Source organism: Syngnathus scovelli, chromosome 2, assembly GCF_024217435.2.
Source record: "Syngnathus scovelli strain Florida chromosome 2, RoL_Ssco_1.2, whole genome shotgun sequence".
Lineage (NCBI taxonomy): Eukaryota > Metazoa > Chordata > Actinopteri > Syngnathiformes > Syngnathidae > Syngnathus > Syngnathus scovelli.
The window spans coordinates 20,033,553-20,061,124 of NC_090848.1; the positions used below are offsets into that span (position 1 = coordinate 20,033,553).

A 27,572-nucleotide genomic window follows, 5' to 3' on the forward strand; every position below is an offset into this window, starting at 1 on the left:
TTTAATTCTGCTGGTCCACAATTCAAAAGCATGTGCAGTAAATTTTCTTTCGTTTTTTTACTTGTGTCACTTTTAAAATTTGAGTATTTTAAACCCATCAGACATTAAGAGAGTGTACTCTTGTGTGAAAAACTGTAAAATTATTGTTGCCTTACTGTCCCACTACTGTCAAGAAGGAGTAGAGACTAAAGAATCGTCATGACCTCAGACTTAGCATGTGATACAATTTTACATAACACACACACACACAAAGAATAGAAAAATCTCTTTTTGGGGGTGACACATAAAGAACATCAGCCTGAACAGCTGGCGGGGGAAGAGCAGTAAACTATTCTGCTGAATAAAGGCTTCAGAGTCAAAAGGAGAGAGCACTGGCAGAGGTGCCTTCATGTTTGTGGCTGTACTGATTATTGCTGGCACACACATTCAGGTGCCCCCCCGCCAACTCCAGTGCTTAACACCCAACCTCTGTAGTATGACGGCGGCTGCGGAAGGGCGACAGAAATTTGGAGACTGCTGAGCTGCAACTGATCACTTCAAAGCAGCTTATTTAACGCTCACTAAATTTTTCATCATAGTCGCTAAATATCCTGGGGAAGAGGGGCTTTTGAAGTTGCAGCGAGAGCAAAGATGTTTCTACAATTCTTCGTCCTGCTCTAAAAATACATTTCAAAAAAACATCCTCAGTTTATATTTCATACATCCTCACACAGTCACTATAAAGACTTCATAAGTTGTATCAACATTTTGCTGAGTGATGCAAATATTTATAGACACACCTTTAAAAATATAAGAATACAAAAACAATAATACATAACTGCCAAACATCTTGTTGAGTGTAGTTTCACTATGTTGTCCTTAGAGCAAAAGTTAAACTTTAAAAATAAATAATGACAAAACAGGGATTGTCCTACTTTACTACTTAGCCATAAATATGGTTTTCACCAAAATGTTACAAATTTTTTCATTGGCCCACTTCACGCTATTTTATTTTGATCCCGGTATTTATTGGCCTGTTAAATTCAAGAAAATTACATTTGAGATACTTTAATGGCAGAGAAGAAAAACCTCTTAGCACAGAGGTATGAAAGACAAGAAGAAGCTAGGGAGGATCGACGGCGCGACACCATTGAGTGGTAGGTGGCGAGCAGTAGGAAGGGGGGGGCAGAGAAAGTCGGGCTGAGTAGTCAGTAAAGAGCAGCGCTGGAGGCAACACGAGCGGCTGGCAGCGACTGGTACACCAGTCAAACATGGTTGTCCCAGTCTCTCCCATCCTTGCCCTCGTGCTCTCTCTCTCTCTCTGTCTCTCTCTCTCTTTGGCAATACTTAAACTCAGCTGGACATCCGTTACCACAAAGGAAAGCCCACGTGGTGCAGTGTGCTCGGGCCTACTGGTATGGTTGAGGCTAAATCAGAACCCCTAAGCTGAACTGGTACCCCCAGTCTGACATGCGCGTGCACGTAAATGTTATACAAATGTGCACATGGTCTCTCTCTCTCGGTCTCTCACTCTCCCTTGCTAGCTCGCTCACTCAATGCCCTCCCAACCCTGCCGGCACTCCCATTCCTCTCATCCAGATAAAATCCTTTCAGACACAAATTTCAATTATTCACCTCATCCAAATAATGTCATGTGACAAGAATTATCCCTACTGTAATAATCCACTTAACTGGGAAAGAGCAGCTCATCAAAAAGAGAAAGGAGAAAAGGGACCGCAAGTGAGGGCAGTCGCGCGCGCGTGTGTGTGTGTGTGTGTGTGTGTGTGTGTGTGTGCGTGCGTGCGTGCGTGCGTGCGTCCGTGCGTGTACATGTGCGTGTACATGTGCGTGTGCATGCATGTGTATGGAGTGCGGTGGGGGGTGGGTGGGTTTCTGCTTGTCAACCAGTCTCGAATCAGAACCCTCCTAACAAGAATTTCTGTCCCTTTTTGAGAAGGCCGTCTTGAAGCGATATGGGATGATGAAATTGAAGTAAATTGAAAGAAAGCCTCAGAGAATGCTCCCACAATCAATAACCCCAGGATTAAATTAGCCATGGCATGAAGGCATGATGTGGTGGGGGGGCTGCGAGGGGATGTGAATTATGGTGAATGACATTGAGACATGTTGGCTAAACAATACCCAACTCCTAACCTGGATGCTATGCTGCATCCATACAAGGGCATTTAATGGACAGTACACTGCTTGGCAACAACAATTCAGTGTCTTTAATCATGTAAACTTGCTTATGTGTACATTTAAACACTTTACACATCGCCACCGAAAAATGATGATACGACTTTAAATGTTGCCAACCTTGCATTCACCTCTTGCATTAAATGAGTTGATATGATGCAGTCACTCTCTCTATTGCTCAGCCGTGGGCTTGCTACACCGTAAGAGAAGTTTTACTTTTTAGAAATTCCGTATTCAGCCGGTGGAAAGTTTATATTGGCAAATGTGAAATACAGTGGAAATGTGTCCAATTTATTTCAATGTAACGAGTAGGAGGTGCTATAAAGCACGTTGCAACTTTCTGAGCAGATGGTGGGTTTTACCTGGATTTAATAATAAGGAAACACAAGTTAATCTTGAAGCTTATAAGAAATAAAAATAAAAACATTAATGGGGATCAGAAAACAGAGCTTACATTTGCTTGTGTACAAATTAAACTTTCCACTGATCTAATCTAGGCTATATCAGGTCTACCAATATTTACCATTTCATGCACATTTTATGATTGGCTCTGTTTTAATTCACTAATCCACAAATTAAGACATATGCAACATCTACACTCATGCATTGTGGCATTACCGCCTATATGTAAGAGATGTATTGAAACTTTGTTTAAAACTTTGCTCCATGTGTATTTTTCTGCAAATCACTACCACTGATTTCCTTTCTGATGAGATACTGCAAATGCAGTATATACCATATAAATAACAGTATAACGCCCATTATTTATTAAAACATATTCATCACAACACGGTTTCCTGATGACATGAGATTAAAAATAATATCGAATATGCTCTCACTTATACGTGCTTGCTTTAAAGAAACAGTAAACTGAATTTCTGCTAGAGATTCTAGTCAGTTGTTTTTAATGAGTGAAAAGTTTACTTCTTACCAGTGCTTCTCTGAGGGGAGCCGGCGCATCGTTACCAGGAGGAAGGGCGGCCTGGGTGTAAACAAGAAACAGTATTAGAGTGCCATCTGCTGGATGACTGATGAAGTGCATGTATCAACTTGGTCATGTTTGATGCCACAGAACCAAAGTCTTTGTAGTTAATTATTAATCACAAATACTTACCTGACCTTAACAGTTACAGATTTGTTAAGAGGATATGGTATTCCCAGTATTATGAGTAAGACCACAAAATGTAGAGTTTCTGTAGAAATTGTGTGTGAATGCTGAAATGTGTAATGATGAGTGAGAAATGAATGGAATGAATAGAATAAAATGAATAGAAAAACTAAAAAAAAGTAAATACCAAAAAATAGTATAAGATGAAAAAGAGATTGTACTGAATTCTGTTTGAAAGAATCAAAATCGGGAATGTCTGCTGTACGCGCACTTGCTCCTTTTTTTTCTGCTCCTCTTATTTATTTATTTATTGTTGTGTTATTTATTCATTATTTATTCAGCACACTTTTGTTATACTTGTTTACTTGTTTGTCTGTTGTGAGCCATGTCTTGTCACCGTGGGATAGGGGGGAACGAAATTTCGGTTTCTTTGTGTGCCTTTGGCATGTGGAGAAATTGACAATAAAGCTGACTTTGACTTTTTTGACTTTTTCCAAATCTGCACTTTCATCAAAACAGAAACCATGTGTTATCATCACGTTGAATGCGGAATGGATTATATGAACTATGTAATATGACATTACTTTGAATGGACACAGAATTATATTTAAGTACAGTAATCCCTCATTTGTCGTGGTTAATTGGTTCCAAAACCCACCCGCGATTAGTGAAATCCACGAAGTACGGTCACCAACAAGAAGTACTGGGCAGGCTAACGAGTTAGCGGAAAGATGCTAATTGGCGATCGTGCAAATGTAAACGAACATTTGGAGAAATACTACATTGTCCTAAAGGTTAGACACATGTTTCCTCAATTTAGAAGTTTTATTTTGACTTTTAAATGTTTTTTTAATTTGAAAAAAAAATCCGCGATGTAGTGAAGCCGCGAGAAACGAAACGCAAAGTAGCGAGGGATCGCACTGAGCGCCCGTTAACCCATCCACCTTCCTCTGCAAAGGCACAGGATACTTTCAAGCAATGACGATGGGACGTTACGCCTTATTAATGAGTATAAGCTATAGATGGCTGCCAAAGCGTGTTTATCACTCACGGGAAATGGACAAGTGTCACGACTGAGCATTTATATTAAATATTGGACTTCTAGAAAAGGCCAATGACAACACCTTTGCTTTCCTGTTCCATGCACGTGACATCGAAAATGTCAACATTGTGAATCTGGGTATAATAACTTCCAATCTTGGATGGTGCACCACGTTTTAACGTTTTACTGCACCACAAAAAAAGGGAAGGTGCTTGTGTTAATTTGATTTCGTAGTCGACGGGGTACGGCAGTTAATAAACAATCACAAAGACAGCAAACCTTGCCATCTTGACGAGGTCAACTTGTTAACTGTACATCAACACAGTTCATGACAGAGTCCCTCTGCTCTAATGACGAAATAATACGCAAAAATTGTTTGATGACATTTATGGCGTTGCAACTTTTGAACGCTTTCCAGAGCTACCGCACATTGCTAGCTAGCTATTATGCTAATAATTCCAGAATGAAAGCACCCAGACAAGACCAAATGTAGTGGCATTTAAAGAACAAAGTGCACGCTGCAAGAGCGCATACTCGTGCCTATGGATATTAACAGACAAGTGACATTATTGACCTGTGCTGGTGGATCAGACTGGTCCGTGGATGCCATTTTGCACTTAGCAATAAGGCTGCTCGGTGTTTGATTGCTTTTGTCTGAGCTCAAAGTCAAGCGCACTCGCTGACCGAAACCCAACATTAAATTTGAATTGGCTCAATAAATATATAGATATAGTTTGCATTTGAAACGGGGCATGCATTCCACCCACAGTTTAAACATATAGCTTATTTTGGAAAGTAGCTACTGTACTTTTAGGGGAAAGTAATGTGTACGCAAAAGGGACTACATATCCCACAATTCTTTTCGGCAACAGCGTTCCTGTATTCGAAACTGCCAACTACTGAGAACGCTCCTGGATTCTTAATAACCATAATAGTTCTACGTTTCTGCGCACAATGGCGGATCGCAAGCCGTGTAAGGTGTGCAATTTTACACGCCAGAAGTCATATGGCCTGGTCGTTCCTTCGCTTAAGGAGCTGAAGGTTAAAGGTGAGATGATGCACATTTTAACCACTACTTTGTTGATGCCTCGCTTGATTTAAAAACATTGTAAAGCCCGTGCACAAAAGAACAAGGCTAACATCGAATTTAATGTTAAAACTGTTTCATATAAACGACTCTGTGATCCGCATTCGTCTTTTTTATTTATAATGTATAGAGCAGTAATTAATCGTACATTGACTTGTTACTAACAGTCGTCTCAGCACTGCTGTCGTGGCCGCAGAATCTTATCCATGATCAAGAGCTGGCTATTTGTCTCACTACATTTCTAACGTGCTGAAACTTGCTGGAGCTGAACGTGAAACTAGTGAAAAACATACCTCCCTCCTGTCCTCTCATTCCTTAAATGCTAGTCACCACCAGGCGTTGGCCAAAAGCTTTGCCGGCATTCAATACGTTATTGTAGTGATATCGAGACTTTTTTTTTTTTCTTTTCAAATAAACAACTCAACACACAAGCATTTCTGATCAGTATGTCCACAGCTGAGAGAAGCATTAAAAGATGTTAGTGAGCTGTGATTATTGTTCTTGTGATATCATCACATTCCAATTGTTTCATTTCAGGAAGTGAGTTTCTTGGTTTCACACCACATGATCCAGTCACAGTGGTCTTAGAAGATGATGGGACAATAGTTGAGGACGAAGCCTATTTTTGGTGTTTACCCTTAAACACAAAGTTCATGTTGCTGCATGAAAAGGAAACGTGGTCGCCACTTCGCAGAGGTGAGCCTATTTGATTCGGCCTTAGAATTATATACTATGTTATCTTTTTATTTTTATTTTTGTTATGCTTTTTTAATTTGAATGGCATTCTGTGCACCTCTTTGTGCCTTCCATTGCAGTTGATGGTGGCACAGCGTGGATGGCAAGGGATTCCGTGATACTTGAGAGCAGCGACACTGTGGACGAAACTGATGGAACTACACCATGGTTGGACTTGGCCTTGCAACTGAAACAAGACCTGGCCAGCATCATCCTCATGTGTGAGGAAGACTTACAGGTGCCAGTCCTGTTTGTCACTCTGTGTGTGTGTGTGTGTGTGTGTGTGTGTGTGTGTGTGTGTGTGTGTGTGTGTGTGTGTGTGTGTGTGTGTGTGTGTGTGTGTGTGTGTGTGTGTGTGTGTGTGTGTGTGTTTGTGCGTGCGTGCGTGCGTGCGTGCGTGTGCGTGTGTGTGTGCGTGCATGCGCGTAGAGAGAGATACCCTCTCTCTGAGGTACAGTATCTGCACAAGCCAATACAAACACTGTCTTCCATTATGTGTCATCTAAATGAGTACTTTGTGTAAAATCTGTGTCACATGTTCCAGTGCTTGGTGGATGTCCCCCGCCCTGAGCTAGCTTCTGCTCTCGGCTTCCAAGAAAAGAAGACTGAGAACCTACAGGAAACGCTACAGATGGTTTTAGACCGTCGGGAGGAGGAGAGGCAATCAAAGGATTTGCTCCAACTCTTCATCAAAGCAGTGGAGAAAGAAGACGGAGAGCCACAGGAAGAGACGAGGCGGCCCAGTGAGGGAGGTAGGTTGAAAGCAGCTTCTTTTTAAAATGAAAAATCGTAATCTTACACAAATCAAAATCGTAAGAACTGGGCATCACATTGGTGTTGTGGCAAACACAACAGCCCCACAGTCGGTGCAAATCTCGGCTAAGGCCTTCCTGTGGAAAGTTTGCATGTTCTCTCTGTACTTGCATGGGTTTTTCCCAGATACTGTAGCTTCCTGCCACATTTCAAAAACATGCATGTTCAATTGATTGAGAGCTTTTAACTCTCTGTAGATGTGCGACTTGTGGCAGGTTTAGCTCGAACCTTAGTTGTGCTGCATTTATTTTAGAAAAGTCATCCTGATGCCACTAGGTGGAACTATTGTCACAGTTGAATAGTCTGATCGCCGCGAAGCGATTGACTCATTATTGTCTAAGAATCTCTGCGAGCAACCATTTCTTCTGTTTATGTTGCAAATACTGTAGGTGCTGATGTGCCTGACGCGATGGAGGTGGATCAAGCATCAGGATTCACTTCCAGGACTTTGATGGTCCTGAAAGGCAAAACAAGCCCAGAAACCAGGCTGTGCACTGAAGATCTCCAGGTAACAACATTATGCAGTTCTTGGCACTTTCTTGAGCATTATGTGTGTGTTGGTATAACTCAAGTGCTTTCTAGTTCATAATAAGTTTATAATGTTCCCTGCACACCCTTGTTTTTTCTTTGGTACAATGACATTTTCCGATTTTCAAAAATAAATGTGATACGAGGTCAGTCGTGTTTCCATGCAGGCTGAAGCGATACATTATGAATACCCTAAAACATGTCTCGTTGATCGCAGGAGCTGCAGGTTCTTCAGTGCCATGTCCTTAATAGGTTTTCACACGTTAAGTCCTCATTCCCCTTCTTTGCCGGATTTTCTCACTCCACTGAATCATTAAGTGCAACTTCAAACTAGTTGCTACAGTACATTTTCAAGCATTGAGCAAGGTAGTCTTTCTTTGTCGTGGAAAATGGTTGGACCAATCCAAATTATGTTGGGTAGGGCTAAATCCAACGTATTTTAGGGTTGACCTTAAATAAAATGTGTGTCTTTTATTTATACACAAATACACACTTTATTTGTATTTTATTTATACAAACGGGTTATTTATTTATACAAACGGGTTAAAATTATGAATTGTACAACTTGAGGCACGTCCAACCTAAGAGGCCGCTTTGTATTTTTGTTGAGGTATTTCTATTAAAATGAAACACTTTGTGTTTAAAGATGGTGGTGTCCAAAGGGGAGCAAGCTATGCAGCAGGTGCTAGGCTGGGACAAAGTCAGGACATCGACCCTGCTTCAAGACTGTGAATCGGAGCTAAAACGACGTCTTCAGCAGGTCCAGGCCGTGCAATCTATGAGGGGCAACGTGCCGCAAGGGGGCAGCAGCCAGCCGCCTCCTGAGAAGAACGACGAGGAGAGCCAAGCAACGCCGCCTCAACAGGGGAAATAGTCTCTTACCTTACTTGAGCACAGACTCATAACTGTTTACGTGGACTGCTTCAGGGCCAGCAGAATGAATTCGCACTGCTTTACTGATACTATTTTTACAGTCGAATCTCGTATAAATGTCAACAAGGTTGGTGTTTGTAGCATTTGGTACAACTTTCAAACCACTTCAATACTTTTGCCTCAAGCAGAAGTGGAGGGCTATGCACAAGTCTGACAACAATCACAGATATTCCCTATTTAGATGTGAAAAGAACATCACAAGCTTTTGTGTGTAATTTAATGTCTGCTGATGAGAGGGAACATTACAGTTCACTTTAATGTGAAGAAATTGACTTCAGAGAATCAGATGCAGATGTGTTTTTTTTCTTAATTTCTTGATTGAGGCCAGTCATTTTTTTAAAATACTGAATCTTCCTTGACATATCCTGGTAACTGCCTGATATGTTTCCCATCTGTCCATAAAGTGCTCCATGCAAGTTATCTCTTCTATTCTGTCATCAATAGAGTGATCTGGAGTCTATCCGAGCTGACTTAAGGCAAGATGTGGTGTACCAGCTTGGACTGGTCAACAGAGACGAGAATCCAGGTCAGAATGTAGACCGTGACGCAGACAACACTTTTCCGCTTAACTTTCAAAACAATTTTATGCTTTTGTGGCAGTACTTAATATTTGTAATCAGAGCATGGATGGGCGTGACCACTCCTATGTTGCACGTTTGATTTCTAAGTACAGTAATGACGTTTTTTTATCTTGTCGGGTTTCTGTGTTACGGCTGATTGATTGAGTGACAGAAATGCATCTCAAGATCTGGGGGGGAGCAAAATGAGTTCCAAGATATACAGTATGCAAATAGTGACCGTACATTTGCGTAGAGCACGACCCTGCTTGATATCGCATTATAGTCGAGTGCGCAGACTAATTTATCATTTTCCTAATAAAGAGTTAGACAAGATAAGATGTTCATCACTTTGTATATGTTAAGCTTCATTGCACACACCCAGCCAACACGTGTGGGTAACAAAGATTCTGCTTCATCCTTGAATTATGTCAAGCCAGCGGTCTACAATACCATTATTATGAAACTTATCTTTTGCTTTGGTAGACACAAAATGCAGGTCCATGTGAGTCATGTACGACATGATCTTTTGTCCAGCTAACACACATGCGTTCGATTTATCCACAAGGGTGAGCCTTGCGCACACCGAGGTCTCCATGAGCTTGTTCGTAAGTATTTAAGATATGTGTGACGTAAACAATACGGTCCGTTAAAGCTGGAACTCTCACTTGACTTCCCCTCACATGCCCGCTGCAACACATGTACAGTACTAGTACTGTTTGTATTTTGGACATTATTGCAAAAAAGAAACTCATCACATCTTTATACAGTGGGACACCTCAACAAATACGACAAGAAGTAAAATAAAATTTGAGAGTTCAAGCCATGATGGGTGATATCACAGGAGACCATTGAAGTGTACCAGCTATGACGAAAAGTGTGAAGAGATAGCAACAGACACTGAATGGACATGGTACTCATTGTGAAAATCAGAATGTAGTGTAAATCAGTACTAGTTATAAACAGAATTAGTAATTTCCAGTAAAAACCTCAAGGCGTTTTTCCATTCCTGGATTTCCTATTAAACGTCACAAAATGGAAGCATCACTCTGGACATACTAATTCTTTTTGTTAATATGGCATATACAATTGTTGACTTAAAATATTTCATGAACACATTTTTATGATGCTGGCCATTTCAGCCAATTCACTTAATAGTATTTTCTATGGGTAACATTTTAAATACATTGTAATGTCTTCAATGTCAACCTACATAAGAGTAGAATATATTTGTCTGGGAGAAAAATACTAATGTTTCTGTCAAAAAGAATACGTCATTTATAATCAGTGGCTGTATTTCGTCAATAAATTCATGCATATGATGCAGACTAGAAGTAACTTGGCAGGCAGCATGCTACTGCTAGACACCGTAATGGGTGTCATGGTGGGCGTAATTCCTGTGGAATTAGATCCAACTGGGCTGCTGTGGGAGCAGCCGATTGTGTCACGAGTGCATTTTTCAATCATACTGTGTAGTCTGAAACTGTCAACAATGTTTGCATTGAAAAAAAATCATTTCTGTTCACTTTCTAAAAACATTTCCTATTGAGATCAACAGTATTTTGAACTATTTGGTCCACTGTTTGTAACTGGTTAAGTCATGCTTGATTCTGAATTATTTTGAACTCCTTGTGTTAACAAGCTCGGTGGCGCACTGGGTAGCACGTCCGCCTCACAGTTAGGAGGGTGCGGGTTCGATTCCACCTCCGGCCCTCCCTGTGTGGAGTTTGCATGTTCTCCCCGGGCCCGCGTGGGTTTTCTCCGGGCACTCCGGTTTCCTCCCACAATCCAAAAAAAAAAACATGCTTGGTAGGCCGATTGAAGACTCCAAATTGTCCCTAGGTGTGAGTGTGAGTGCGATTGGTTGTCTGTCTCTGTGTGCCCTGTGATTGGCTGGCAACCAGTTCAGGGTGTCCCCCGCCTACTGCCCAATGACGGCTGGGATAGGCTCCAGCACGCCCGCGACCCCCGTGGGGACTAAGCGGTTCAGAAAATGGATGGATGGATGTGTTAACAAGCGATAAGCATAAGGAAGTATCCAATCAGTCGCTAGCACATTGTCGTAGTCTGCATCTTAAGTCAGCGATGGTTCTTGTCACAAACTGGTGGACGCAACACCAGTAACTTCTTTGAAACCAAAATTATACAGAATGAAGAAATGTAACAGTTACTATATGCTGATTTGTCAAAATGTCAGCCAAATTCCACATTATTCACAGTGGAAGTCATAAAAAGAAATGACTAAATTAATACAAGGGTGCTTCTCTGGCACCTCAACACTTACTCTACATGTGCTCCTTTGCCCTATTTGCTCGATGGAGATGGATTAAATGTTAGTGAGCAAGTGCAAAGTGCCAAATTAGAAGCAATTTCATTATAGTGGAGCACCCTATAATAACTGTTTTGGCAGAGAAGTAAAGCTGAAATTAGGTAGGAGGAAACGGCATAATGGATGAAGGTTAAAGAAGTGGCTTTCACAGATCATATGCTGCTTTTTTACCCCTTCTCTCTCACTGAAAGTAAACTGATGGGCATTAAATGCCTCTGTGTTGCAACTAAAACGAAGCACTATTTGATCAGCTCATTCACACTGAAGAAATACCACGGTATGTCAAAGACCCAGTCCGATCACAGATCATCATAAAACGTTTTATTTTAAATATGGTCTCAATTGTGAAACCAAGGGCATTCTTCATTCCCATAAAATGTACAATTCAATAAAAATACCTCTACACCAAATATTGTTTTGTCTACAATACATAACCATGGGTGTCAAACAAATTTTTGTTACTGGCTACATCATGACTAAATACCTTGAAGTTTTAAAAAGAGAAGACAATTTGGGTAACTTTGGATATTTTAGCAAGAAAAATAAAATCAATGCAGATAATTTGCTCTCGTGGACCATATGACATGATGTGGTGGGCCAGATTTGGCGCGTCTGCCTTAGGTTTGTCACCTGTGCTCTACAGATTCAAGTTTCAGTTCGACTTCATACTCGTGTACTTGATCATCCATCCTGTGTTTTTCCCACTCGAATCAGACCTGAATGCAACATTTACTTGATGACTTCCGTCTTGGATGCTGTCTGGTTTTGTCGCTCCGCAGTACGGTCCGTATTCTCGTACCACTGTCGAAATCTTGCAAATAACAATCAGTGAGGATGATTTATAAAACATACTACTGGCGGTGAATATGCAGCAAACCACATGACCCAACAGTACATCAATTTAGCAGGGTGAAGGCAGCGACACACATGACGACGAATACATTGTTGGGTCACTACTCGCAAGTCACATGACTAACCTTCAACATATCGTATGGACAGGGGACGTCTGGGTGCCCCTCTATGTCAAAAGGCTCCATAAAGTCCAGGATTATTTTGTAGCCCACCGGAAGACGGATGGTGTGGTTGCAGTGACTCATGGCCGGATATGGATTCGGGTAGCCTGGACTTGTCAGATGTCCTGACAGGTTGGTCAACATTTGGCTGAGGCATGGCACTGTTGGGATACAACATTCAAACATACTGCTGTGTTAGTTTCAGTTGTGTTCACAAAACGTTGCTGCAACCCATCGCACCAAAGTCATCCATGGCCTTATTTAATTTTGAGGGCTCCAAGAATGTTTCAACAATGTATTTTGGTTTTTTTGCCTGCCCAAAAAAAACAAAAAAAAACAAAACAGCAGGTGCCGGCATTCAATTTTTTTTTTTTTTTTATCCAATCTGAAAAAAAATAGTGTATTGCTTTTTAATTATTCTCATAGTTCACCTATCTGTCAAGTATTTCTACTTAATACTTAAAAAAGTGTGACTACTTTTGCCGCTCTCTGCATCACCCAAATGATGGCGGTATTAAAATATGCCTAACATTGCCTTTGGAGAACAAAGGAACATACGTATACCGTACATTAGACAGTAAGTGAGCATTGGCTAGCTATGATCTTAATATGTAGCCAACCAATTATGTACAGAACGATAGCGTTTCAACTTTTAATTTAGAAGCATCTTCAAATGGTTTCTTTGACTGAAGTTGTTTGGAAAAACAAAAGAGGTTTTTTAAAAAAAAATTATAAAGAGTAGTACATATTTTAATCTACTCTTTTTGGCACCATAATTAATGGCATTCATTAAGTTTGCATTAGTGACGCAGCAAGTGTGCAGATGTTCCAGACAATGCAAATGATGGTTGCACAAAAGTTGTCATTTATATAATTAGTCAAATCTGTGGGCAGGTAATCTTTTTTTGCCTATTCATTGCATGATTTATTTTGTCTCCATTCATCCTCCCCCAGCAAATAATGATCAAGTCAAGGCACGACAAATCGGTAATTGTGATGCATTACCTGATGTCAGCACAATATTAGTGTTGCATACAGGTATCAATTTTTAATACCAATTTCATGTAGCTTCTCACTGGAGAATCAACAGTAATTAGCCTCGTCTTTTGGCAGTTGGCAGAGATCGAATGCTTTATGCAATTTGACTGTAAAATTTCTCAACACATGCCAGCTGGAATGAAATCTACATCTCATAGATAATTATGATATAATATAACATAATATAATAGATAGATAGATGGACGGACGGACGGACGGACGGACAGATTATATATTATATTATGTAATATAATTTTTATAATATAATTTTTTTTAGGGTTTTGGTCTACTATTGTTGCATTAAGTCAGACATCATCTTGCTCACCTGTACAAGATCTTTTATTGAGATGAAGAAGATATCCTGGCTTGCATGTGCAGTAATAGCCACCAATATAATTGTGGCAGAAATGGTCACAAGTTCTCCCCTCATGCATACTGGACTGACACTCATTGATGTCTGCAGAAGACGCAAAAGAAGAATCATGCTGGGTGACTCTTTTTCTTCATGGTTATCAACTGATTGCATATGATTGGTCTTAATTGGAGTTTGAGGTTCTAGGCTGCAGCAAGCCCCCAGGTCGTATATCGGCATTTTTTTTAGATGTCCAGTTAAAAAGGAAATTTAATTTGGACTGGAGAATTTTAAACCTGAGCTCAATAGCAAGATAGGACATAAAATAGATCAATTATTCTTTGAGACTGTGTGTGCGTGCGTGTATGAGTTACTAAGAGGCTATTTTACAATTTATAATTTGACGAGGATAAAGAAAACAGCCAGGTTCAAACAAGTAACAAGCATGCAAAAAAAAAAAAAAAAAAAGGTGTCACTATTCTACATCACCTTCAGAGGTGTAAAATGCTTGAAAGCCAGTGAATCGCTCCTCGTTAGAGTAGTCACTCCTAAAGACCACTGACATGCGGTTGCCGGCTGACAGGATGACGGTGTTCCTCGGGGTACTTTCATCGTTCTTCTCTTCTTCTCCACAAAACCTCACGGTATCATTGCCCTCTGCCAAAACCTGTTTGGACAGGGTCAAGGCACTTGTAACCAACAATCAAATAGAGTAAGAAGGTCGTACCTGGGTGTAGTCGTATTCGCACAGATTTGAGGGTTCAATGCTGAAGTGGGTGAAATAGAGTTTGACCCTGTGGCCCTGTGGGACAGTGATGTTCCACTCCATGTATGTGTTGTCAGGGTATGGCTGGGGGAAGTTTGGGGTGGTAAAGTTGCCGTATAAGTCTGTCAATTCCACACTCAGCGACACATGGAAAAAGCAGAATAGGACAAATACGCAGCCGCTACTATCACATTTATGTGTGAATGCAACCATTTTAAGGAATATCTGTTAGGGGGTAAAAAACACGGATACTCACCTGGTCATATTGACATCGGTCGTCAAATATGGTCTCTCTTTTGGAATTGTGCCCCCCTCAGCTCAGTGCTCTCTGGGTAATTGAACCTTTGTGTCCCTCCCAGCTGACAGTTAGGTAAACAAAGTGCGACAGGCACATGATCAGCGTCATCATCACCCACCTCCCCTGGTCACAGATGTCAGAGGAGCTACACATCAATAGTGTGGTGAAAGTTCAAATCTTGCTGCTTCATCGGAGCTTTACAAGTGGGAAGGAGGACTGATGGCTCATCACCGACTTTATAAAACATACAACACCTTTATAAAAAGAAATGACGCCAGAAGTTAAATGTCACTTTTTGCAATGACTCAGCACCAAAAAGCGCCAAATGGTAATGCTGGTCAAATTTACTGTATATTTGTTGTGCAACACATATGCGTCTATCCCATTTTCGGGTGTGCTCAACCATTCCTAAATTGAATCCTAGTAGCTCCCAAAATTGTCATCCATCCATCCGTTCATTCATTCATTTCTCTATTGTCCTTTTTAAGCAAGCTAGCAAAGTATCTAACCATACAGTACAAAACACTGTGTATACATTAAAAACAAAACTACAACACCTCTGAGCAGAATAATACGCTGCCTATACAGTCATGGTGTACATGGTTTAAAACATAATATGTGAAACATACATATACTATAACCACGACCAACACGCTATTATCATTATCAAGCTTAGTGTTGAAGTTCTTGGAATTCAGCTGACGTTATTTTCTGGCTAGGAAACGTTTGGTGCCAGTGACAACCTATAATTGGATGCCCATTAACACGTTAACACTTACTAAGACACAAAGAGAGTATTCAGAATTTGTCAATTTTTTACTAAATGAGTTTAAAAATGCTCAACATACACCCTTAAACCTGTTAGGTTAAAAATGGGATATAAAAACAAAAATAAATTTGGGGTTGTTTTGTACAAGGTTGTAGGCCCAATTTTTCACCCAAGAGTGTAGTAAAATGTTACTACTCCGCTACTACAATTGCCAATTTTGCAGATATCCTTGATAAGGAAATGATACAACAAAAGAGAAAAGAAAGACTGGAATGACATGTTAAGACTAATACAGTGTTATCAACAAACAGCGATGACAACATTGGTTTGGAGAAGGTGTTTAAATTGTTATTCAGATGCAAAAGGACTGGTTGGACATTGATGCAAATCAGAAAAGACTTGCACAGATAATTATTTCAGTCTGCTCTCTTGGGTATCAAATGGTGAGCTGGTTAAATAAAAGCCCCAGAACAATAATGACACTTTTTTTTCCCTCCCATTGCTTTCAGCACACGATCTCCTTTTGTTCAGACATAATCACAGCATACCGTTAGTCATAGTAACAACACTTTACAAGGGAACCTGGAAACGCAGATGATTGTTTGTGTCTGTCCTATGCTTAAAATGCAAGACTTTGTTAGAATAAATTATATAATAGCAGAATAATAAATGATGTCTGTTTTGATGAAATGCATTTTGACAATATTCAGTGGGTGCAAGGGTAGGGCAGTTTGTAAGCATTTAATACCCAAGCGCATATTTTCCAGCCAACAGTGAATTACTACAATTATGAACATAAACATCATTGTTAACTGTCTTTTGCATGTGACCTCTCTGATGGCACGCTTTCAAAAGGATGCCATAACGTATTTTTTTGAGCCGCAATCCTGGGCACGATTTGATGGCAGATGTTCTCGTCTATATTTTCAATGCTATCCAGCTGCCAGTCTGCCTTTGACGCTTTAGAATGTCACCCTCTGACTCTAAACAAATACTTCCTCGACAAATATCTACTAAAACCACAAGTTACGTATTGATGCTTTTTTCTTTGACTTTTATGGCTTATTAGTCATCCGGGTCTGCCGTCTCATTTTCGTTTCCTGTGGTATGGAAAATACATTTAGAAGTGTCAATATGTAGCTTTTTTTGTCTATCATTAGGCCCCGGTTGTATGGTCGTGCATTGCAGTCAGAGTGATTACATCAGTTTTTCAAATTATTTGCAGCTTTTGACAACACTAAAAAGTTGCTGCTGGGTGACATGATGTTCTAATTAGCACTTTTGTGACATCATAATCTGTGTCAGCCCTTTCACACACGCCTGCTTGTGACATGCTCATCAACCATGCTTTTATACAAATACAGGTACTTTTTCATTGCAGTAATTATAGTGAAAATAGCAGCATTAGTCCATACATTTAGTACCTGGGCCTTCAAAGAGGACTCATCTGAAGCAATCCATCTCTTAACACCATCACTACTATATGTTGCAACCATCAAAACCATCAATAATATACAAAACAGTTTAAAAATAATATTTATCTAATAAGATGCAATAAACATAAAATATTGAAATGAAATACCTTATACTGACCAGAGATGCTGATTATGAAATGTATTAATATATGCTGATTGCTAAAGACATGTTTTATAATTTGTTTTGCTCTGACCAACCAATCAGAAGGCAAAAGAATATTTTCCTAACAGTCACAATTTTATTATTTACTCAAATATCAAATTATGTGATGAGATAAGTGACACCCCCCCCCCCTTAAAAAAAAAATAAAAAGAACAAACAAAGAAATAAATTTAAATTGTAGGGCAAGCAAAGGTTGAACGAATGTATCAAATAATATAGCCTGGTTTATGATGTATATCAGGGGTCACCAATTTTACTGAAGCTGACTCTTTTTTTGCATACTGATGCAAAGCGCTATCAGTTTGATCATATTTCTGAAACAATAAGTTTCCTTAAATTAATCATTAGTTTTTTTAATCGTTTATCTGTCCCAATGATCATGGGAATGACTGTGGGTCCTAGGTGAGGGACCAGACAAAGCACGACTCAGATTTGGACAATCCACCAGCAGTAAGGGTCAAGCTCAGGAAGCGGTATGATTTGGTTTTTGTGGCCTGTGGGGCTCCAGAGGCATCTGATGGGTAGCAGCTGGTGAAGCGGAATGCCACTTTGGCTGTCACAAAGATAAATACTCAGGCACGGGATGAGTTAAGGCTTTGAGGAAATTCTGGTACATCGTCCAGCTTCCCTGAAGTGGGAATCACTGCACCATCAATACTCTGTATAACGGGAATGGAGCGCTGCCAACTTGGCTTGAGTCGGTAGGGAGATGACTTCAAATTCCACTGACACACCTTCCTATAGTCACGACCTGTGGGTCATGACTGAATGAACATTTTTTTAATGTAACTCTTCTATAGTTCTTTTAATGTGTACCTATTGAAGGGTTTGTTGACTCTGCATGTGCTTTATATTCCCCCAAAGTCAGAACACATTTGTTCTCGAAATGTGTCAACTCTTGCATCAAATAATATCTCAAGGCAATATTTCAATTTTAGACCTTTGCCAAGCGACTGAATATCACTTGAGGGCTTGACACTCAAATGCCACAATGATTAGACATTCCAGGACAGAGAACTACTCCTTCATATTTTAATGCTTGGATGTTTTATTGACATAATTGTAAAGATTAATAGCTTACAGTGAGAACAAGCTTGGGTGACCCACAATAAATTGCACAATGAAAGTGTCCATTAAAACATTTACGGATGCTGGACAATCTGTTCAAGCCAGGTGGTCTAATAAATTTACTAAGAAGTGTAGCTAGACAGTTTACACGTGCGTCACAGGTGAGGCGCATTTACAGGACATTGGTGCTGCACGTGCTTGTGCACATTGCATTAATAATTGAAACAAGTCACACGCACACAAGCAAGTCCAAACTTGCGGGGTGCAAGGAGGATGTCGGCTGTCTGTGACCTGTGCTCACGCTTGTGCGCGCCAGTGTACCTTACACAAAGTGCTTTCTTAGAGGAAGTCAGCCATAGTCATTAATTACGCAGCAACCAAATGAAAAGATGAAAGAGCCAGTGACTGTTTGCATCTGCAGAGTGCACAAAAGATGAGACCGGAGCCTTGGAATGAAACAAAATCTGGTTTTGAAAGCTTTTTGCTTTATTATGCATGTTGGTCATTTCCTTCTGCTGGCGTCAACCCTGTCGTGATGCGCTATCTGTTTGAACATCTTGTACAAGAAAGATCCTGTATTCATCAAATCCTTTGCCATCTTCATCCCTCCTCCACTCAACCACCACCTATCTCTGTCGTTTTCCCTTGCACAGGCTGCAATCAAGGTCCCTTCAGCCACCCGCATGCTAAATTGTACACGTAATTATGGACTTGAGCAAATGGGGCTGTGTCACCTGAACACTGAGGAAATGCAGACTTAAGCCACTGTAATTTGCTCGTCCTCTGCGACTACGATGATAAGGTAAAGAAGTGATGCATTTTATACACAGTAGATACCCTGCTGCAAATGAAGTTGACTCTTCTTGAGTAACGACAGCTTTGATTGATTGAAGTGATTGACTCCAGCAAAGTTTCCTTTGCTAGCCTAAACATATCAGGAGCTGATTTACCACCTAAATAACAATGTAATATTTGTTCCATGAAATTCTTTGAATTGACCCCTAACATAGTATCTTCCCCTTGGGGTGGAGGAAAAACATTTCGGCATTATTGGCAAATATTGAACCTCTGTTTCGTTGACTTGGATGTCCCTTACAATGACAGAGACAGGATGCCCTGTCCTGACATTTCATCAAGAGCAGAATATCACTATTTTATCTCCAAGTTTTTGTAATGTAAAAAATGTGTCTTTACAACATAAAAGTGGAAAACACTACCAGTTCATCGTTGCTAGTCCCACGATGCAAACATTCCCATGTCATGTCAGTCCATGTCAGTCATTGTCTTGCTCAAGGAATATATTTTTTTAAATCAACTTTGATGTGAACAATAGCTGCAGCAATTGATGAAAAGTTATAGGTGCATTAGGTACTGTTCCAAGAGTCGCAATGAGTTGGACTTGATGATGTATTGCCCACCCTGTTTCAGAACATCCCCCGGTGCTATTGATCAAAAACAATCCCTGATGAATTAATGTTGAGGCTTTCTGTGCTGGATCCCATTCCTGACGTCAGCCCCATTACTCTTTCAATTTGGATCGCCTCAGGTGCCTTTTGCCACGCATAACAAATACGGTCATTTCCTCATTAATTCAAATCCAGTCTCAGGTTGAGCAAGTATTGAGCATCAGGAGGCTCACACCGTGACTTAGGTGTCAGACAGCAATGATGAGAAGTGTCGCCCAGGTGCGGCGCTGGCCTCGGATTCCTCCATTATGTTGCTTTGCCACCATTACTCCTCAAACTGCTTATCATTCAGGGCCAACACAAGACTTTTAAATGGGAAAGACCACAATGGACAAGTACTCTACAAACACGTGAGAGGTAGATTTATAAAGCAGATATCATTGTTATAAAATTAGACATGAATTGCGACAGACCATGATTCAATAACTCTGATGGGGGTATGGTTTATTTCAAGTATAATTAATGGGGGACATTTTCTGATCTATTAGGCTGGAGAAAAATGGTATTAACATGAAACATGGATTTCCAATATAAGCAATGGTGTTGACGGAAGTGAGGAGTTCCCATGCCATTAATTCACAGCAGCCGTCACCTATGGTGCGCTGACATTTAGGATCCCAGTGGTCACCCTCGTTTTAAATGTGTCTATGTGTGTGCGTGTGTGTGTGTGCGCGTGCATGCATGTGTGTGTGCATTTGAGCACAAGCATGTCTGTGTTGCGCATTGTCGCGGCCTGACCATTTAACGAAATGGGATTTCATGTTGTTACAGCAACTTCAATCAGATGTATTGCCATGCCACAAGGGCCCAATTGTCCTGAAAATAGTCTTAAGCAGGCCATTGCAGGATCCTCATCAGCTGCCGTGGCAACAAATCTATTATAGGTGCAAAGGCTAGGCCACATGACGACTGTTCTAGTACTAGGGTGCGTGATTAGACAGCCGTATTGTACACATTGCGCAGGACTTTGCAGTGCTTCAAAAGCAGCTTTTGGTGGCTTTTTACTCCCCCTCTGTACTCTTATTTCTTTAATGACTCTGTTTAGATGAGTCAGAACAGAAACAAAACCAAATCTAGCACAATCTAATGAACGGAGCAATGTCCAAGCTTTATCAGCATGGCTACAACCCATTCTGACAAATAGAACAAACAAATAATACCTGCAAGATATTGTGTTTCAATTTATGTACCAGCAAAACAAGTAGGAAAACAATATATAGTTGACAGGACGTTTGCTTAAATGACATGCAACGCAAGCTAATTTCAAATGACCACAACAGCTTGAGATGTTTATACTTTATTTCATGTGTATATTTTATTCAAATGGTACGGGTCGTATGTGTTTTTGTGTGTGTTGAATGTTAGGACCGTAATTAGTCATATTGAAACTCTATTAGACCAACACCTACCAACTTAAGCTTCTCAATATATCAAATATAGTCATTTAATTCAGTGCATGAACAAGAAAACAATGTTTTAGTTACTTCATGTGTTTATTTGATAATTTCTGACTTAAGTTTGAATTTGAGGGGATTCAGTTATTCCCGCAAGGTCAACATTCCTGTTGCAGCAACAACAGGTCATCCAGGTGCATTTTTTTGTAACATTTTGACCATAACACATTGCACTTTTTAGAAATGTCATTATTCATAAAAATAAAAAATTTAAAAATCTTGACAACCTGTTCTTTACTCTGTGTGCTTAAGGCCACAGACCTGCAAATTGGCATCCAAATTGGAACAGGGTCACCATACGTGCCTAGCATTTAAGATGCCTGTTCCTCATGTGGGAGGCAGCTCATTTTCTGGGGGCCGAGCTCTAGCGGCGAAAGAGCACTCAGGGCCCTGTCATGATCAGCTTAGCTTAGCGAGGGCATTGTGCACTTGAATAAGCCATCAGCCGTCATTTTGCTCAGCTGGGAAAAAAAAAAAAACCAAGCTCTCCATTCCCATCACCAAAGCCAAACAAGAAGAGAACTGTCAAAGCGAAATACATCATAGGTACTTCAGCACGGTGTGGGAGAATGCAGAGAGCTTTCAGTCCGAGCTATTCTTGATGACATGACCGTGAAATGCTCTCCGCTAAATGGAGGTGGAGAGTAATCGTCGGCCAAAAGTCACCAAATAACTGCGCTACTGTTACACAAAAATACACACCCTTTACTTGCACTACTAATGGCCCTTCTTCAATGATGAATTTCTATTTGTGTTGTACTCCACATCGACTCAGTGTTAAGCACAGAACCCATCCAAAATTTTGAAAATGAACTAAGTGACAGAGATAGATAACAGCGCTATGGGCATGGCATCCTGGACACTGGTTGATAAAATAAATTTAACTTAATTTAAATTAATTACAGCAAGTGGGCAGACAACAATGTGAAATGCAGTGGTGGCTGAACTTCAGCCAAGTTTAGGAATCTGTTTTTATTTTTCTGAGGACTTTTTATGATTACTGCGGACACAATGCAAAAAGTACATAAATAGCGAGAGTCAACCATGGTTGAGATCCTCATTGATTGAGGTCTGGGGATCTTGTAAGGCAGAAACAACAGGGACACCAGCATCAGAGAGGACTCGAACAAGGGAGAATTAACAATGACAGCAACCAAAGGAGCAAGCCATTTCTCAATTGGCCTGGAGAATTGTATAATGCTGGCTAGATGCAACAATTCGTTGCACATCCGTTGTCTTGTATTAGCCTAAACAACGTGAGCTTCTGGTCTTCAAAATTCACCGTCTAATCTGAAAAAAAATTGTTGTTGTTTTTTGCAGTTATCATTGAGACAAGGATTTTGCAGCACCTTCTCATATGACCAAAAAAAATATATATTTTTTGCAGTTATCATTGACACAACAAGGATTTTGTCGAAGCATCTAATCTGACAAAAAAAAAAATGCTTTTTGCAGTTTTCATTAACGCAACAAGGATTTTGTAGCAACAAAAGGTGCAATAACCGACCATGATTCTAATTGATTCTACATCTAATTGATTGTAGTTAAGGTAAGACATTTTAAACTAAAAAGAAAAAGGTAGAAGCTAAAGTTTTGAGTCCAACTGGAAGTCATTTGCTGCAGTCAACACTATCAAGGAACGAAAGTTTTAAGTTTTAAGTGGAAAGCCTGGTTCACATGATAGGATTATCGACCAGATTCTAGCCCCAAATTTCCCTTCCCGACAATTGGCTCCGATTCTAGTAATGGCTCCAAATTGGCACGCACATATTTCAGATGATCATCCGTTCCTGATACTTTGTAGCATTCCTGTGCAATTTCACTGCAAACATAGAACGATTCACTCTTTAAAACAATGACCTAATGTTTTGGTTTAAAAGTTTTGAAGATGTTTTTTTTCCCCGTTAGGATTGCCAATAACGCTTTTCAAGCTGCCATGTCCTGTCTGCTGCTTTAAGATCAAAAGGATGGCAAACAAAATGTTTGGCTTTCAGGCATCTTCTTTGATGTTACTCCTGCGCACGCTCATTTGTGCTCCGTTGAATGAAGCTCTGCAGTGACCAGCACCTCAAATTGTATCGTTTGTAGAATCTCAAGGATCAGGTTGCTCTTTTTGAGTGTCTTTGTCAAGAGGCCATAACTGATTATTTTTTGTTTGCCCATTTTGTTAACATTGCATGGCCAGGCAGATGCAGCGATGAGTATTAGAAGGTGTTTCCAAACGTTTGACTGGTTCTGTATATATAATTGCTTCACATCCGCTTCGGCTCAACATCTCCTAGATTATAAACTCCATTTCTAAAAGAATCTTTATTTAGTAATGATATCGCCGCTTTGATTCAACACCGCAACTCCCACGTGTTTGCGATCAATTCAATTTGCTATGATCTGATGGATGCCACTTTGTGAAAGAATAATAATCCCACAGATGCCTTGATCCACGCAACAGTCAAAGGATGCAATTACATGGCTTTGAGCACTTACTCATCATCTTGAGACTTAGATTTTGCAAGATGGGTCATTAAAGAGATTTTCTTGCGAGCCCAAACTACACAAAGCGAAGAATTAGATCACTCCAAACTTTAATGTTCTAGTCATGATTCAGTCAGTGCTGTGAACAATGTTAACTAACCTTTGCACCTGTGAAACGAACACATTTCTGACTCATTATCTCTTATTCATCCTGTTCTGGACAGTGAGAAAGTGATCCAGTAGTGTAACGCCTTTCTTGCTTGGCAGCAAATTCAAAATAAATGAAATAGAAATAAATGAATAAATAAACATTTTAAAAAAGCGTACATTTTGTGTCTCTCTCTCACGGTCATGAGATTCTGTGTTCAAATCTTGACTCAGATGATGCAGTGGCGTCGGCATATATTGCTATTCCAGCTTCCTCTCACGTTCCAAACACACACACACACACACACACATATATATATATATATATATATATATATATATATATATATATATATATATATATATATATATATATATATATATATATATATATATATATATATATATATTTATTTATTTATTTATTTTATTTTTTTAAGGCGTAAACTTTCACTTATTCAATTATTTAGTATTTAGACAGACTAGTACAAATCATGACCGACAATCACTGACTATATTAGCTACGGTATATCTGCACAACCAGATCTATTTATTTATTTACTTATTTATTTATCTATTTTTTATTTAATTTTTAGGTGGCGCAAACTTTAACCACAGTAATAAACTTTTAAATTCAATATAGATTAAATTAGTAATCCTGTACAATCAATTATACAACAAATGAATCTTTCTTGGAACAGAATAACAAAAATGCCAGATGGTTTTATTCTGCAGAATGATTCCACTTAAAGTGCTCGTGTGTTTATTAAATGTTCATTGTATAACGAGGAACAAGATTGGCCATTTACACACAACATATTGAGTCATAAATCAACATTAAGATGTTTTGCCAGCAAATCGTGTACATGAGAAATGAGCTTGTAGGACAGTGTGTCTGATGAAGCACTAATAGCAAGGTGATGGGGCAGAAACTTTCTTTTTTTTATCTTTCTTGACAGCGGGAATTCAAATGTGACGGCATTCCGTAAACTGGAAAATGAATTCTTCTCTTCAGGCTTAATTGGCCGTGAATAATTAAGGAGTGCTGTCAGGATTGGATGGTAGTTACAAGGGATCTGCATTGATGACATAATGACAATAAATCCAAAGATTCCTTGTTGTTTGCTAAAGGATGATTATCTTTTACATCTGCAATCTGGGCATGTTTTGATTTCATGAAATTAGTCAGATAGATCACATTTGGTGATACTGACACAATCTCTTTGTCTTTTGCTTGATTATTAATATGCAGCTCTGGGGAAAAAATGAAGAGCCTAGAAAACATTAAGGTTTTGTGTGTGTGTGTGTGGGGGGGTGTATTTGAACCATTCATCTTCTGAAAACAAATGCTCTAAAATAACAAGATTGGGAGTGATTTCAAAAATGGAGTTTTTACTCAAACATGTACAGTACCTCTAAATAGTGCTTAATGTATTTGCAGAACTGTATATATATTTTCTTGAGTACTTCTAAATGGTTTTGCTTTGCTTGTTTATGACCCCAGCTTTTTACGACAGTCTCACAATTATAAGCCACAATAAAGCCCAAGTCTTGCATTTTGCCAATCAACACTTCTATTTTCTAAGCAGGTGGAAAGACAGATGTATTTATTTTACCATGTCCAAATATTACAAGATTTATTCAGAACTCTAAAAAGAAAATAAACACATTGTTAAATACATACATAGTATACACAAATAAATAGGTACATAAATACAGTACACGTGTTAATAAGAGACAGTGTGTCCCGTGAAGTCCATCAATGCTGCGTGTCTGACAAGTGGAGATGATGTGCCACTACAGTTCATGAGGGGCTGGCAGTGGGTTGGCCTGATTCTTTTTTTTTTTTTTTTGTTAGCAGGAGGTGAAAGTTTTCCAGAAGAAGTTTTTACAGGGTGCCTTGCGGTCACGCTGAGGCAGCGATAGCCTGTTGTAGACAGCCCTCTCCTCCAGCCGCGACTCCAGCGGCTCCTCCAGCTCCTCGGGTGACGTCTCTTCTGGGAGCACGTTGGTGTCCAATGCCCCCTCTAGCAAGCTGGACACCAGTTTCAGGATCAGTTCTTTGCGCTGTTTGCTTAGGTCCAGTCCCTATAGGAACAGAGTAGCACCCCATAGTTACAGATACTTTCATTTTCCATTTATCGATCACTGTCTGTCTATCCATATTGGACATGGTATTAGCTACACCTGCTCAATATGATAATCTTCAGTTCAAAAGATGCTGCCACAATTTGTCACCTGGCTCTCTGGTGTCGCCTATAGTTATTTAACAATATATTAATTATTCTGGTTGAAAACTGCTTCTAAATATAAAAAACATTATTGGAGTACAGTTCTACATTAGTTACACATGTATTTCGTTATTGTATATGTATGTTTAATATTGCTGTATGTGTCCATTGATATAAAAATACATATGCATACATATATACATAAATGTATACGCATATATACAACATAGCCTATACATATATAAACCATTGAGACTCAAGTTATTTTTATTTGTGTTTCATCTAGTTTGATTTGTGTTTTTCTTGAATTAGCTGTAAAGACATTTTTTATGTATGCCTCTTTGCTATTACTATGTAACGCACTTGTCAAACAAATGAACCAGAATAATAAACATATTTACATATTTATTTTATATTTTCATTTACTTTGCATAGTAAATGCATACGCATTTACAAAATAGTCTATACATATATAAACCATTAAGACTCAAGTTATTTGTATTTGTTTTTTGTCTATTTTCTTTTGTGCTTTTTTTGCATTAGCTGTGAAGAAAAGTTGTATGTGTGCCTCTTTGCTATAATGTAATGCACTTGCCGAACAAATGAACCACAATAATAAACATATTGTTAAGTAACCACGTCTCTGACAGCGTCAGTCAAAAGTGGAACATTTTAGCTCCATAAAGACATAATTTTGCAGGTGTGCTATATCCAATGTTGTCTGCAGACTAGTCTGTGAATTCACCCAAAATTGGTCAATAACAGAAAAAGTGTTTCATCCTCACCCTGTTCAGCCCCTGCATGGGGCTCCTGTCCTCCACAGGAAGCACGGCAGCGGCTCTGACACTGAGCAGAACCCCCATGAAAGCTGCTAACACCACCAGGATCTGCATGCTGGGACTTTGGAGAGAGCCGCTGGGACCAGGCAGAAATCCAGAGCAGGAGATGGAAGCAGTGAGAGTAGTAGCTCAGCCGATAGCCACCAAGATTTACAAGTCGGAGAGGTACTGCTTTTCCTCTAAGCCCCTCACTCTTTTTATACGGCTGCCTGATGTGGAAGGTGGTGGGAGTGTGACGGAGTGGGTATGCGTGTGTGAGTTTGGGGGGGGGGGCGGAGGCGAAGGGTCAGAGCAGAACAAATGGAAAGAGAGAGCAGTTAACTTTCATGACAAGGTGGACACATCCATGTGGTTCATCTGCAGTAGTGGATGCGTCACCACCCCCACAAAAAAACATTTGAAAAATCTTAGGTGATGATCCACAAACATAGCCAATCCAAAGGTCATATTTTCCTCCAAAGCACCACTCAAACATAGATGATGAGAAGCTGACTTGTTGTCAACGATGTGGCGTTTGTGTCACACGGCTTCTAATGGGCTGTGTGACACCTTCAAATGACAATTGAACGGTCTTACACCGGACCTAACAAGACGTCGAAATATGGCCCGAGAAAATGTTTGGAAAGAAGGACCGAGACAATTTTCTTCAGCAAGGAGACGGAGTTGAGGTTTAACCTAACACTTCAATCTAACGATCCAATTTCCATGTACTGT

General features: G+C 39.8%; 4 protein-coding genes across 9 annotated transcripts in view; 1 reads left to right on the top strand and 3 right to left on the bottom strand.

The window, feature by feature from the left end:
* Positions 1–5,145, bottom strand: part of pex14 (peroxisomal biogenesis factor 14) — a 46,293-nt gene extending 41,148 nt beyond the window's left edge. Inside the window, exons 1-2 of one of the 2 annotated variants that reach the window (XM_049754040.2) lie at positions 4,900–5,024; positions 3,107–3,157 (exon numbers count right to left, since the gene is read on the bottom strand). In XM_049754040.2, coding sequence (XP_049609997.1) covers positions 3,107–3,157; positions 4,900–5,022 — 174 coding nt within the window. In that variant the 5' untranslated portion in view covers positions 5,023–5,024. Of the gene's footprint in view, positions 1–3,106; positions 3,158–4,899 lie in introns of both variants that reach the window. The other variant, XM_049754041.2, reaches the window with a different exon arrangement.
* Positions 5,146–5,179: 34 nt separating this feature from the next.
* On the top strand, positions 5,180–8,841 carry dffa (DNA fragmentation factor, alpha polypeptide). Its single transcript, XM_049754044.1, has 6 exons — positions 5,180–5,373; positions 5,950–6,108; positions 6,228–6,385; positions 6,692–6,899; positions 7,350–7,468; positions 8,135–8,841. Exons 1-6 carry the CDS (start codon positions 5,280–5,282, stop codon positions 8,360–8,362), a joined length of 966 nt encoding a protein of 321 aa, XP_049610001.1. The 5' UTR covers positions 5,180–5,279; the 3' UTR covers positions 8,363–8,841.
* Positions 8,842–11,667: 2,826 nt separating this feature from the next.
* Positions 11,668–14,827, bottom strand: masp2 (MBL associated serine protease 2). 5 transcript variants are annotated; one of them, XM_049754049.2, is made up of 6 exons: positions 14,733–14,827; positions 14,438–14,560; positions 14,200–14,377; positions 13,684–13,815; positions 12,285–12,481; positions 11,668–12,118 (listed from the first exon to the last, which is right to left on the bottom strand). In XM_049754049.2, the coding sequence occupies exons 2-6, from the start codon at positions 14,537–14,539 to the stop codon at positions 11,960–11,962; spliced, it is 768 nt and encodes a 255-aa protein (XP_049610006.1). In that variant the 5' UTR covers positions 14,540–14,560; positions 14,733–14,827; the 3' UTR covers positions 11,668–11,959. The 5 variants fall into 5 exon arrangements, with proteins under 5 accessions (XP_049610006.1, XP_049610005.1, XP_049610003.1 ...); XM_049754048.2 differs by having other exon boundaries at positions 14,438–14,598; positions 14,733–14,823; XM_049754046.2 differs by having other exon boundaries at positions 14,438–14,657; positions 14,733–14,805.
* Positions 14,828–25,160: 10,333 nt separating this feature from the next.
* On the bottom strand, positions 25,161–27,053 carry sst7 (somatostatin family member 7). The gene is made up of 2 exons (XM_049752966.1): positions 26,805–27,053; positions 25,161–25,876 (listed from the first exon to the last, which is right to left on the bottom strand). The coding sequence occupies exons 1-2, from the start codon at positions 26,910–26,912 to the stop codon at positions 25,643–25,645; spliced, it is 342 nt and encodes a 113-aa protein (XP_049608923.1). The 5' UTR covers positions 26,913–27,053; the 3' UTR covers positions 25,161–25,642.
* Positions 27,054–27,572: the final 519 nt, after the last annotated feature.